Below are 14,139 nucleotides of genomic sequence, written 5' to 3' on the forward strand. Positions count from 1 at the left end.
ACTATTCAGTGGCACACAATTAGTGTGTACTATGGTGACAATTGGAAGCAGCGAGTTTTGAAGGATCTAATAATTCACATGCCACTAAAATGTAGCTGCTGCAAAAAGCAAAATATGCACCAGCTTCTCCAACTTAATACACTCCATGCAATGATGGATCTTCACAAAAGTGCCAGCAATTTAATAAGAGGTTTTACATTCTGTTACAATGAAAAGGGTAACACTTTTTCAAATTCCATATCAGTTTCAGAAAGATAAATGAGTATGCCCAGCAAAGAGTCATGCAGAAGAGAAATGGGAAAATTACCAAGTAACTGTCTTACCAAATGTAGGGTTTTACTGACCAAAATGACCACTTCACTTCTTATTTCTTGAATAAATAGATGCTTCAAATTGTTTACACAAAAGGCCTGAAAACAGTTCCCATGTCCTAGAATTCATTAGTGCTTTAGCTGCAAGCATTCTCCACTTCTTTTAGAGATATATTTTATGCTTTCAAGTTTATTTTCCTAGTTAATAATTACAGAGAAATTTCCCCAACCCTTCTGAAGCTGCAACACTTTAAATGGGTAAATAAAATATAAGGAAGTGCTATGGTACCCGTGCTCAAGGGCTTTGTAGGCTCTAGGTACTTTAACAGTGTCTAGGTTTGAGCTGATTACTTATTTCTACTCCAAAACAGGATTTCAACTGCTGATGTGTCCTGGGCAACTTGCAGCATTTCTGGAACACCCAGTAAATATAACAGGTTATGGCCAATTTTATGAGGTTCAACAAGGCAAAGTGCCATGTTCTGCACTCGGGTCACAATTTCATGCAATACCATGGACTGGGGATGCTGATTGACATCAGCTGAATGTGACCCAGCATGTGCCCAGGAGGCCAAGGTCAATTGCATCCTGGCCTGGATCAGCAACAGTGTGGCCATCAGGACCAGGGAAGTGATCATCCCTTTGTATTTGGCACTGCTGGCCACACCCCGAATCTTGCATCCCATTCTGGGCTCCTCACTCCAAGATGTAGAGGTGCTGGCATGTGTCCAAAGAAGAGTAATGGGGAGCTATGAAGGGGCTGGAACACAAGCCTTCTGAGGAGGAGCTGAGAGTGTTTAGCCTGGAGAGAGGAGGCTCAGGGGAGAGTTTATGAGTCTGTACAATTACCTCACAAAAGGTTGCAGCAAGGTGGGGATCAGTCTCTTCTTAGCATAGGGAAGAGGAAGTAGCCTCAAGTTACATCACAGAGATTTGCATTGGGTATTAGGAAAAATTTATTCACTGAAAGAGTGGTCACGCATGGGAACAGACTATGCAGGGAAGTGGAGTGGTCACAGTCCCTGGAGATATTTATTTAAGAGATGTGTAGATGTGGCACTTCAGGGACATGATTCAATAATGGGCTTGGGTAACAGCTGGACTCAATGATCTTAAATGTCATTTCCAACCTATATGATTTTATGATTCTAAATGCACCATAGAGCCAAACGGAATAAAGAAAATCAGTCATCAATTGATAGCTTCTTCATTGGCATGCTGAGTGTACGGGGTTTACTTCCTCCTCTCTCCCCCTTTTTGGGGAATGCAAAGGAAAGCATAAGGCAGATAAGTGAAGAACTGGACATTAACCAGAGTACCTTAGCAAAACCATTTTGATCAGAAGCATTTTGGAACCAAACCTTTCCTGGAAGACTAGCTTTCCAGAAAGGGAATGCAATTAAGAAAGAATAAAAACCCTGTTGTCTTGAGTGTTTCTCAGTGCTTTTCTGGAATCACACTTCATTTAATTTCCACTTCAACCGAGTTCTTCCAGAGCAAGTTAAGAAGTATAACCAACCCCTGGAGAAAACAGTATAGTTTCACTCTCAATCTTCTCAATTGCTTTTCCAGGACAGAGACTAAGCATCATTTTCATAGATGCTGAGAGCCTCTAGTTCCTGCTAGTTTCCATGAGAATTTTGGTTTCACAAGTCATCTGCTCTCCTATTATCACACTGAATCTTAATGAGGTATAAAGATTCAGATAAACTCAATCACATCAAGATGATACTGGTAGAGGAGAATCATACTCTGCTCTAAAGATTTTCAGCTTACTGAGGCATCCCCAAAGAACTAAGGAAGCACATATATGAATTACTTGCAAAGATAATAAATACTCACATTTTATGTTCCTGTGTTCACAGATTAAATGAACAAAAATATGTTTTAATCAGAGAACACTCCAATCATCTCCATCATCTTAAATCAGGGAAAAAGCTTCCTTAGGAAAATGAATAAAATTAATCTAGTATAAACCAGATGGCTTTAAAATTTAAAAGCTGCTTCTTCAGGAAATTACTTTACAACTCTTTACTAACCTCAGCTACTCTTTCCAAAAGCGGTTCCAGCCAGTGTTCATTGCACTCACAGTGACTATCCAGGAAGGTCAACACTTTGGCTTGTGCTGCATCTGCCCCTCTGACACGGGAGCGCATGAGGCCTGAGAAGTAAAGATAAACTGTTTTGAGTACTTCCTGGGGAAAACAATCAACAGTAGCGAGAAACTACTGCATTCTAAGTTAGTAATTAGTTAAATTACTCGGACAGAGCAAATATACATGCTCCATTATCCAAATCAGACACTTGTTAAGAATTCAGTGAAATGACTTCACACCAAACAGCCGGCAAGCGCCCAACCTACTGACTCTACAGGTTTCCATCCAATTTAAGCAGAAGAAGCAAAGTGCCTTTTTCAAAACAAGTGATACACAAATACAGATGAGTCTGCATTACTCTAAGTGGTTGACACCAACAAATCTTAGTTAAAATTGGACCTGAAAACATGTCTCCTGAAGTTTTACTATACAACTAAGGAAAGCACCATCGTTAATTAACTTACCCTCCCCACCTTTTTGCCATCCCCCCATCTTAGTACCTACCAGAGTCTGTACACTCTTCTATGAACTTCAAGAAATAACCATGCTTCATTAATTCCCATCTGAGAGCCTTACCCCAACCCACTTCTCTTTCCTCTGTGACTACAGCCATTCTCTTGTTTTGCTGTTTGTTTGGGGTTTGTCTGTTCTGAACAGATATCTTTAGGATGAAACTTCTGACAAAACCAAAAGGTTCTTCTCTTCTCTTCTCTTCTCTTCTCTTCTCTTCTCTTCTCTTCTCTTCTCTTCTCTTCTCTTCTCTTCTCTTCTCTTCTCTTCTCTTCTCTTCTCTTCGTCTTGATTACATAGATACCCTCACTGATTTACCCTGTTCCTTTCCTTCCTTTTCTTTTACTATTTATTCACTGGATGACCTCAACAACCCTTAGTTCCTTGCTATATGTAAACACATAGCAAGCTTCTTCCCATTCCTTTGCAAATTTTCTCCATACTTTTTTCTACGACTGTTCAAAAATTAATTGATTTCTTTTTGTCATGCAAGACCAAAGCCAAGTCTAGCTTTGTTTTTTTCTTTCTTGATTGTTTCCCACTAAATGTGTTCTGGTTTGTTTGGGCATTTCCCCTCCTCCAACTGAAATACTGTACTCCTCCTTTTACAAAATAAATATGCAAAACATGACTGTGCCAACAGAATACAAGTTGCTTAAGAGGAAAAGCGTTTTTGCTCCAACCAACATTCAATAACAGCCCCATCAAGCTCCTTTTCCTATCTCTTATTTCAAGTGTGAGCACAATTCCAGATACATGTTGTGCAATGGCTCTCCAACATTTTACATTTTATCTGTGGCACACTGTCATCTAACTGTACCTCACTGACTTAGTGCTGGTGTCTTAATTTCAGCCTTTGAATCCATTCTGTTCAGTTTTTTCCACATCAAACCATTCCTCAAGCACTATTGCTATACTTTCTTTTTTTAACTTCTCAAATTCCTCCCCCCAGAGCTTATTATTTCTAAATAATATTGTTGAAGAGCTTACTGTCTTACTCCAATTCTATAGAAAACATACAATAGTGTTTCTAATTTCAGAGTTTAAAAAAAATGTATGTGAGCGCTTTGGTCATTGAGTCCTCCACAATCAAATTCAGGCTTACGACAAATAGAGCTGAAAAGGTTCCACTGAACATTTATTCTGTGGACTACCACACCCTCAAACGCATCTGTTCCCATAACAAACTCTGGTACTAGAGATGAGACTAAGAGCTACTAATATTTATTTCTGAAAGAAAGGCAGTTAGTGTCCTCTTCACTGACACCATCTCTTCAACTTTTGCTTTAAAACACCTTGCTTTCCTCTATTGTTCATACTACTTAGTATGAACAAGCACCCTACACATTGGTTAATTTCACCAATTCTCTTGCATTTTAATTTGTATGTGTAATATTTAATCTTAATCTCACAAAGATACAAACTAATACTCTGTCTTCTATCTGCAAACAATTGTTCTCTTCTGATATAATAGATTTGTCAACTTATATTTAATTTTCGAAGATACTGATGTACATTCCTAAGCATGTATCTGCATATGCATTGCAAATTAATATTTAAAATTACTAAAAGAAGCAAACATGAAAAATATGTTAATTCATTCTGGTTTTTCCCTCTACTGCTATCTCCATATTCAAGTGATACACTGAAAAATGACATTAACATACTCAGAACCTGGCAACCATGGCAAGTCATAAAAACCCTGCTTTCCTAATAAGCCTTTGTTCACAAGTATATTCCAAACAGAATATTTAAACACTAAGAACCCATCAGTTATTGCACTAACTTTAACTATGGGGCAACACATGTTTTGTGCATGTCGTTTCCAGTTCCTGACAATCTAATGATTCCAGCTCTTCCCCAGGCCAGGCCAGCAGTCTAGAAGATACAGCTTATAAAAATTAACAAGCACATATGTACTAATTCAGTCAGCTATTTCAGCTGTCAAATCTCAGTTATTATTTCAAACAGCTGTAGAATAACAGTTGCCTGTATCTAATACTTTAAACTCCACTGTCAGCAAACTGCTGACTGAAGGGCTCAGTGATGTGAGACCACAATTTACACAGCAACGTAGAATAAAACATATGTAAGACAGATTTGTTACAGGGCATGTTGGCTTCAGAAAAACCAGCATATTTGGTCTCAGCCCTCCTGGCTGCTCAAACCCTCAAGTCAAAGCAAATTGTTTGTCCTGCTGTCCATCAACTAAATCCATAAAATGATATCGAATAAGGGAACCAGCAAAAAAAGAGGACCATTTTTAAACTGCTTCATTTCATACATTTTACAGTGAGACCTTGTGTACTATGGAAGCAGCTTAACTAAGGATTCAGTGCAGGAAGAGAAAGGAAAGGTTGAAGATTAAATGCAATCCCTGAAAGAAGCTCACACTGTAAAAGCCAACAATGGGCAATTGTACACAGAACAATATGGAAACAATCACAATTACTCTTTTTACTACACAATTACATTTTTTTATTCCTTCTATTAGTAAATTTATAAAGTGAAGATCTCTCTTCCAATAAGGAAAGTAAAGCAGAATGTTCCTTTAAAAGACTTGATGAAAACTAACAGATAAGGCAGCATAGTGGAATTTGTATCTTAGTTCCTTAAAATTAAGCCTACCTTCTCGCCGATCATTTCGAAGAACCCGTACCTTTTCAATTTTTCCCAAGAGAGCCCCATCATCAGCTTTAAAACAAAACAATAATAAGTTTAAGAATTTAAAAAATAAAGAAAAAAAGTCAAGTGATGAGAACCAGTTTTGCATCCAACACTGTATACCAGAAGAGAGGCCATCTTCAAAGAAAGCAAAAGCTTTGTAGGTGAAAATGTTTGTGGTCATAATTAGTTACTCATCAGAAATAAAGAAAAGTCACCAGGCTAAGAAATCACTACCTTCACCATGTTACTTAAAGCTAGCTTAATTTTATGGTCTTGAAATAGTTTTATTTAACTATTTTCTCTTTGCTTACTTTAGACAGTTTCTACATTGCATAGAGAGAAAAAACTTCCATAAGATTAAATAAACTGCTTTGCCTATAAGAAAGCTCACTTTCTAACCAATGACCTAAGCTAGTATTAGTAAAAGTATTAATGCAAATATATACATTAGCTTCTTCTAAGAAATATTACTCTGAGGTCCACTTCCATTGTTTAAACTTCTATCATGATACACTAGTAACTACAAGACATTGACTTATTTTAGATCCAGTAATATTTTTTCTGAGAGACTGACGGAGACAGGCATTCATTTAAAATGACACTACAAAAACATTTGTTGCAAGCACCATGGATTTTATTTTTACTTAAGATAATGTAATATGAAAAGGCTCTTTTTAAAGATACACTCTTATTATTTCCTGTTAGATGAAGGACAAGATACACTGGAAATATTTATAGAGACTTCACATTTCCACAATGACAGATATGAAAGAGTTAAGAACTGGTTTTGGCAGAGCCTCTACAAACTCCTTTCCGTGTGTTCTATTCTCAACTGAGTCACCTATCAGCATCAGGAAATCTTACCAGAATAAGCACAGTACGGTAGGATCCTGTAAAAGTACTTACGATCATTACTGTAGTCATCCACTAGTATGATTTCCTTAATAAGATGTGATGGACTTTTTTTAAGGACACTGAAAGAGATCAAAACAAAAAAGCATTCCAGCAGTGTTAATTTTCCATAATGTCAGAAAAGCAGTTACTTAGTTAAGTTGCAGTAGAACCTAGCCCAGATTGTTACTTTCAATAACAGCTGTTGGCCTGTTCTTACAAAAAGCACGAAGAGGCACATGTATAATTTTGTGTGTTCCTTCTTCCTCACTTCCCTACCTTGCCCACCCCCACTATTCCAGCCCCCAGAAATCAGTGCATTAGACAATGTCCAACATGGAACTCTTGCAGATATCTTTCAGTCAAACATCACCTGGGAATCCATCTACCCTGACTTTTTCTTGGAACAGCCAGCCTTCAATCATCATCTGATAATCAGTCCCATACTTTCATGCATTTTAGTTAAGGTGAGCAATTTTTTTTAACATCACTATTTCAGGATGTAACAACTGAATATCTCCATGAAATTAAAACTTACCACTTCCTCTGCAAATAGTTCAGAATAGTTCAATAATGGGTTGTTACTTGCCTTTCTTATCACAAGCTGACAGAAATGAATGGCCTTAAAGAAAAATTAGGCTCTCTCATGCATACCTGACAACAGTTCGAAGTAAAGCAGATCTTGCTTCATTATGAAAGGTGATCACCACACTAGTGGCTGGCAAGTCTATCCGCCATTGTTTCCTTTGGCACCTGAAAGAAAAAATACCTTATCATTTCAATGCAACTTTTACATCCCAGGCTTTGTAGATGGCCTTCACTGCAAAGTAATTGTCTATTAAACTTATAGACATGCTGCCTAAGAAGAAAATAGCTTGTTTTCAAGTGAGATTATAATCAACCTGTCTTTTGACACTTTTGGCAGCTGTTTTAGTACACGAAAGACTAAAAAGTCAGTGGCAGATATGGGCAGGTTCAGACAAGTCACCAGACCATCATCATTGCATTATGTCAAATGTCTTTTGTGCAGCTGAGTATGAAACCAGAGCCCTTCTTTTACACTAAAAGCATTCAATACATCCAAGGAAATATACATATTTTCAATGAAAATGCACAGGTTCACAGGCTACCACATGTTTCTTCTTTAGAATGGCATGTGTCCACTTCTCCCTTTATTTTTAAAGCTCCTGTAACATCCTGGCCTTGCTCATAGATAAAACTAGTTTTCTAATCTAATCAGAACTTGTAAGGATCATAACATTCAGAATTTGAAAGACAGAGCTAGCTGTGACAATGCTAAGCCAACTAAACACAGAACCATACCCTTTCAAACAATAAAGACAAATATTCCATCTATGTCAACTCATTTTTCATCACTTCTAGAAAATTCAAGTTAATACAATAAGCAAAAATAAGTAAATCCCAAAATGCTTCCTTCAGGACTACATACAGTTAAGCTGTTTAGTCTAATAAAATAAACCTAAAAAATATACTATGCTCATTGCATTAGAAACTAACAGCTCTAGAAAACAACATATATTGAGGTTATGCCAAAAGCATTACAATGTGACAAGTCACCATACTGATTGCCATTTGTACAGTGACACATACCAGAGATGCATTTCTTCCATATCCTTTAATTAAGGGTAGAGTTTTAACAGGCTAGCTGTCTTCAGAAAGAATAAACCCAACTAGCATACACCTGTAGCAAATTCAGTGATTTGTTTCAGTACTTATTTCAGCAATTAAATTTCTGTACTCTGCAGTATTAATCAGACCAGTTTTTAAGAGAAGTCTGCCACCCACACTTCTAAAACTAGGCTTCTGCCTGTAAAAAAGCCCACTCCACACCTGATTAAACATCTGCAACATGCACCATAAACAATGCAACCTCCAACAGTTTGGAATTAGAGAGCAAGCAGTAATCTGCTTCTTCCCCGACCCACCCTATGACAACCCAAAAACCTGTGGTATTTTTGATACAACACAATCATAGTGTCACACACATTACTGCCTGCATGAAACAAAACATTATCATGCTGCAATGACCTAACTTGGCTCTTAACAAAAACAGAGTCTATGCCAAGCCTGCAACGGCTGTGTCAGATTAGCAGGGCTGTCTCTGGCTTTGTGGTGGGCGTACAAGATGGCTTTGTCACTAGTGCCCAGCGTGGAACGAAGAAATCTCAAATGCCTGTGTTCCTGAAAAATAAAGAGCAGTTTCTCTAGTGTGAGCTTCTGGCAATTCATCTAGACAGCTAAAAGACGTGCAATTATTAAACTCCAAAGTCTGCAGTGTCAAAGAAGATATTCTTTATCCTGCTAGCTTTCAAATTACCCACAGAGGACAGCACTACTGTGCACACAGTTATCGCACAAAGCACTTGCATTAGAATAATTAAAAAGTCACATTAAACTTATATTGATCTTCTTGCAGAAGAGAGTACTTGAGCCAGATCACATATTAGGGGGAATTACTCAAGGCAATGAAGCCTCTCAATTTTAAGAAAACTACTGTGTATTTCTGAAGGAGAAATAAGACTTCTAGACATCCAAATAAAACTGGAGGAATGTTTCACCAAGTATTACTGTTTTCAGCTCTTCATAAATCCCTGCTTTAACTGACTCAGTACCAGTCTTCCTCCTACTATACTGTGTCAACAGGGCCACAGTTAAAATTCAAACCAAAGAAACAATGTCATTATTTTTGGCACAAAGATTAAACTTTGTCTCCTCAAGCTACAGCACTTCAATTTTACATGCAGAGTAAAAAAATACATTTAATTAAGATAGAACTTGAACTGAAAATTTCAATCAAGATCTTAAATGTTTAACATAGGTCAGTAAAATCAGTTAAAACATGAAAAGTACATTTGTTCCCCTAGAGATTTGGACTGGTTCATTTAATTAACAATTTTTCCCAAAACCTCTGTGATTTGTTTGAAATCACTTTTTTACAGAAATATGCATTTTAACCAGTGCAAGGAGAACATTCACTTTAACTGGTACTAAAGATACAAGAAAGTTTGTTTCTTCTCTACTTAAGAATAAAACTTGAGTGTGAGGTCAAAAGCTTCTAATAGGTGCCAAATGACAAAGAAAACATCTTAGTGCAGCTATAGTACTTGACCGTAATTCCTAAAAATCATCACAACACCTCAATTAGAAGATGTGATCAGAAATCACTAGTCCAAAGCATACATGGGAAACACTGGTTCACAAAAACCACAAAGTATTTAATCCTTCATCCCACTTGGGAAAGTATTTTACACTGACAGAAGGACAGCTCTACAAGGTTGCTATTACAACTGTGACACACACTTGTCACTTTCTGGATCTCCAAAATCTCCCATGAAACGAAAGGAAACACAGCAGTTTCTTAAGACACTGTAAGTGGTAGTTGTGAGCATCAGCTGGAGTGAGAATCCATGTTCCTGCTGAGTTCTCTCCACTTCCTTTCTTATGTTGTATCTGCCTGTTTTTCCCTTCTTCCTTTTGTTTAAAACAAAGGCAAGCAGCTAAAACAAGTGAACCAGAAGCGTCTGGTGGTACTGCTGGCAGGCTTTCATAAAAAACATGAGGAAAACTTTCGTCTTCCTGCTTGTAAAAGTTTGTATGATGTAAAAAAAGACTTAACAATATAGTATTAAAAGATGCATAGTTACACTCACATCTACTTATCTAATGCAGAATCCTGATAAACTGCTTCTAAACAGTCTAGAAAATTTCAGCAATTAAAAAATTTTGCTATGTAATTTTTTAGTCAATGAGCCTCTTGGACGCATCAATACAACTAATAACAAGTTACTTAAGAAGAAACAAAGTATTTCCTCACCCAGGCTTCTTTCCTTAAAGAAGATTGCAACAGCTACACAAGAGATCTTAATCTAAACCCAGTTGCCTTCAATTTTATTAGAAACGAACATGCTTCGAAGCATCTCGTGCTCAGATATTCTTCTTCCTACGGCCATTGCTTTTGTTCTTTCCATTGCACACTTCTCAGAAAATATTTCATGCAGCTTTTTCAGCTTTTGCAGTGAAAGTTCTTCCCAAAATAGAATAAAAATTAAATGCAACATGGTAGGGAACTCATTACAAACAGCTTGTAAGAATGATTGCTTCAGTTTGTTGTCTTAAAAGATGACTATCCACTGATAGGCACTTAAATCTGCTCCATGGCACACACTACGTAATAATCCTAGCTCAGATATAGCCTTTCCCCAGTAACATTTCTCTCTGTGATCTTTTTCAGCTCTGTTTAGTGGAAACACTTAAGCAAGTCAGCATATAATAACAAGATTAACAGTTAAAAGAAAACATGGCCATTGCAATATAATTTATCTCTGGACATCTTTCTTATTTAAGTTATTCTCATCGGGCAGCCTTTGTCTTTAGAGATGTGCCCCCTTCCCTCCCCAAGGTTATTAGGTATCTAAAAAATTCCAAATTCAGCATATCTGAATCATAAAAACTTCCAAAATTTGATAGTTGAGTTTGATCTCTTGGAAAAGAATACCTGACTTAAAAAGTTAGACTACATTTCTTGTGGAAAAAAAAGTATACACTATGAAGAAAACTCAGAAGTAATTTTAAACTCCTCAGTACACCACCACTGGCATTGTACTTTTCACTGCCTTCTTGGCAACAAGTGAAACACCAGATTCTTCCTACTTTGGCATGCAATTAACAACAAATTACTTGCTTTACTCCATCTACAAATACTTTGCATAAAGAAACCTAACACTATTATACAGAAAGAAACAAATACTTTGCATAAAGAAACCTGACACTATTATAGAAGAGATTTCAAAAACTACTGAGTTTCTATACAAATCTTCTTCACTAGACCATTTGTGATTAAAGAGCTTTATGGGAGAAAATAGGAACCTTCCTTTTCTCTCCTCTTCTGGTGTCTTTTTCAGCTTCTTCTACTTACAAATATGTGAATGTACATTCATCCTAACTTCAGAATTAGTTAAGCAAATTAACCACACGGTTGGCTGATTTTATGTCTCAAGACTGGATTGCCTAGTTTTTAAAACCAAACCTGGTTTTCTATTTTCAATTTATGAAGTCCTAATGAGCAACCTTTTTTTAAGCAAGACTCATAGGAAGCTATTAAATCATTTTTAAAATGAAGGTCTCCTCTAGCCAGTAGTAAACAATATCTTTCCTTACTGTGAAGTGTACTGTTTCCTGAGACTGCACAAGCAGCCTGAAGTATAATTCCGTCCTATGTTTACCAGGGTGTGAATAAATTGATTTCTTTAGGTTTGGAGTTGACAATCATCACATACAAACAGAATCACAGAGTGACTGAAATCCAAAGTGGCCCTGGAGATCTCTGAGCCTGAATTCCCTCAAAGCAGTGCCTGCTACAGCAGGCTCTGCACTGGGCTTTGAATATCCCTAAGCCTGGAGACTTCATACCCTCTCTGGGCAACCTGCTCCACTGTTTGATCATCCTCAATGTGAAAGAGACTTAAAAATGTAGAAACCAAGATAAACAGGAATAAAGAAAGATTGAAATGCAGCACCAGTTTGGATATATAATACACACTGATGGAAGTCCCGGAAACAGAAAAACTGGAATAAGTTTGAATAACTTAACCCACTGTTCAAGGATCAGGGAGTTACTGTAACTGTCCTTTCTACAGCTGAACTGTTTCAGAAAACACAGCTCAAAAGCAATACATACAGAAAGGCTAATCCAAGCCAGCATGGCTCAGTTTGGTACTTACTGATCATGCCTAGTGTCAGGAATGCTTCGGTCCATCCGCAGTTTGTCACTTTCCACCTGATTGAACTTATTCCGTGCGTAGGGATCCTGGCCCGATCGCACCACAGTAGCACCAACATAGGCATCCTGATCAAAGTCTTGCCACCGAACTTTTCCTACAGCAGAAAAAGGGGAAAATATCCAGTTCAATATTCATGATTTAAGGAACAACATTCAGTAATCCAAACACAATTGATGAAAATTAAGTAATTAAACTTCAACAGTACTGTTAACAGTGTAATATCAAAACTCACTTTTGCATATAAAATTTGTCTAGACTATCCTAAAATTAGTATCAAATTTTTAAAACAATGCAAAGAATCTGCAGAAATATGAATACCAAGCTTCACTGCCACAAGGATTCAGAAGTTTGCCTATATTAACTGAAAATAAACAAAATACTGATTTAAGGGTGCATAGCTCTGTCTGTGACACCTTTGATCTTTGACTCCAGACTCTAATACTACTTTGCAGTAACAATTCTCCTGTCTATTACATCAGGCCATAAGAGACTACTAGTCAACATATGAAATGAAAAAAGTCATAATCCTACTTCTAGTTTCAACCCTTCCAGCTTCTGATAGCTCTTTCTTTCAACCTGTGACACTTTCCACTCCCTTTAATACTCAAACAGGCTACTTAAGGCCACTGGGAAAGTATAAAGTTTGGTCCAGAATACATAAACATTTAAAAAAAGGGAAACAAGAACTGCTGGAAGATGCAAAATTGGCTGATCTAACCCTAGAAACAAAATTTGTAGACACTTCTATTAAGCAGAAAAAAAACCTGAGAAGATCTGGCAGAAACCAAGTTAAATAAGCCAGGCTCTTCAACTTTTGGCAATTTATTTCTCAATATATATACAAAGTAAAGGCTTTGCCAAAAAGGTATACATAGGTAACCAGTCTTGTTTCCCTTCTCCAAACAGAAGCTAAGTTAAGGTAGGCCAAAGGATACAGAAAAAAGGCACCAATAGCAAAGAGCTTATACTGTACCTGGAGAGCCTATGACTGAAAAAGAAAAATCATACTTCACATGTTCCTGGAGATGGAAGCTGCCAGCTGCTTAAAAGAAAGCTTGCCTTGGTTAGTTCTTTCTGCAAGAACTCGTAGTATTTCAGATGTCTGGCCAAGACATATTTATAAGTAAAACACAAAGATTCACAGAAGTGAAGCAAAGCCTGTGATCCTATCTCATCAGTAGTTGTTCCTTGTTACAAGTTAAACTTTTTCAATTGTGTAAAATATTCAAATTCAATTTTTGTTTTTCTGTATGCTTTAGTATGTCAATTGTAGCGATATATGAAATCTCATTGATGAGAAACAGTTAAGCATCAAAAGAAGTTTATGGAAGCATTCACATGAAACGAAGATTCCTTAACACTTTATTTTCCTAACTCATCCTCAAGGCATGAGGATTTCACTCAAACAAAATAAAAATCACATTGCTCTGTTATTTTTCAGCATGTGACAAATACTGAGCAAGCATGAGGAAAAAAATAAAGTACACCAGCAGGACAGTTAGGAAAATCTGCCAAATCAAAAGCTAGGAAAAAACCTAAAAAAGTATGAACCTTGGCTGAATCTTCAGTCAAAATAACAGTCCCAAGGTGGCTTTTCTGCTGCCTGCCAACATCATCCACCAAGAGAAATAAACTACTTTTTCACCAGAGGCTTTTACAGTATCTCAAACCTACTGAAGGACAATACAAACACACTAGCATAGAACCACACTCCCTATTGTTTTATCTCAAAGGAGCAGTGAAGCAGGTAAGATTTAAGGATGCTGAAGCTATAAGAACAGGGAAGTACATGTTGCTAAAATAATCCTAGCACTTTCAAAATACAAAGAATTATTACAATCAGAACAACTGCAGTGTTTTATG

At 37.0% G+C, this 14,139-nt stretch overlaps 1 protein-coding gene across 1 annotated transcript in view; it reads right to left on the bottom strand.

Annotated features, from left to right (window-relative positions):
* Positions 1–14,139, bottom strand: part of GALNT2 (polypeptide N-acetylgalactosaminyltransferase 2) — an 86,098-nt gene that overhangs the window by 25,440 nt on the left and 46,519 nt on the right. The window contains exons 3-7 of the mRNA XM_021527143.2: positions 12,217–12,370; positions 7,130–7,228; positions 6,491–6,558; positions 5,546–5,611; positions 2,351–2,472 (exon numbers count right to left, since the gene is read on the bottom strand). Of these exons, the coding sequence (XP_021382818.1) occupies positions 2,351–2,472; positions 5,546–5,611; positions 6,491–6,558; positions 7,130–7,228; positions 12,217–12,370 (509 nt within the window). The remainder of the gene's footprint in view (positions 1–2,350; positions 2,473–5,545; positions 5,612–6,490; positions 6,559–7,129; positions 7,229–12,216; positions 12,371–14,139) is intronic.

The sequence above is a fragment of the Lonchura striata genome, chromosome 3, assembly GCF_046129695.1.
Source record: "Lonchura striata isolate bLonStr1 chromosome 3, bLonStr1.mat, whole genome shotgun sequence".
NCBI classification, from domain to species: Eukaryota; Metazoa; Chordata; class Aves; order Passeriformes; family Estrildidae; genus Lonchura; species Lonchura striata.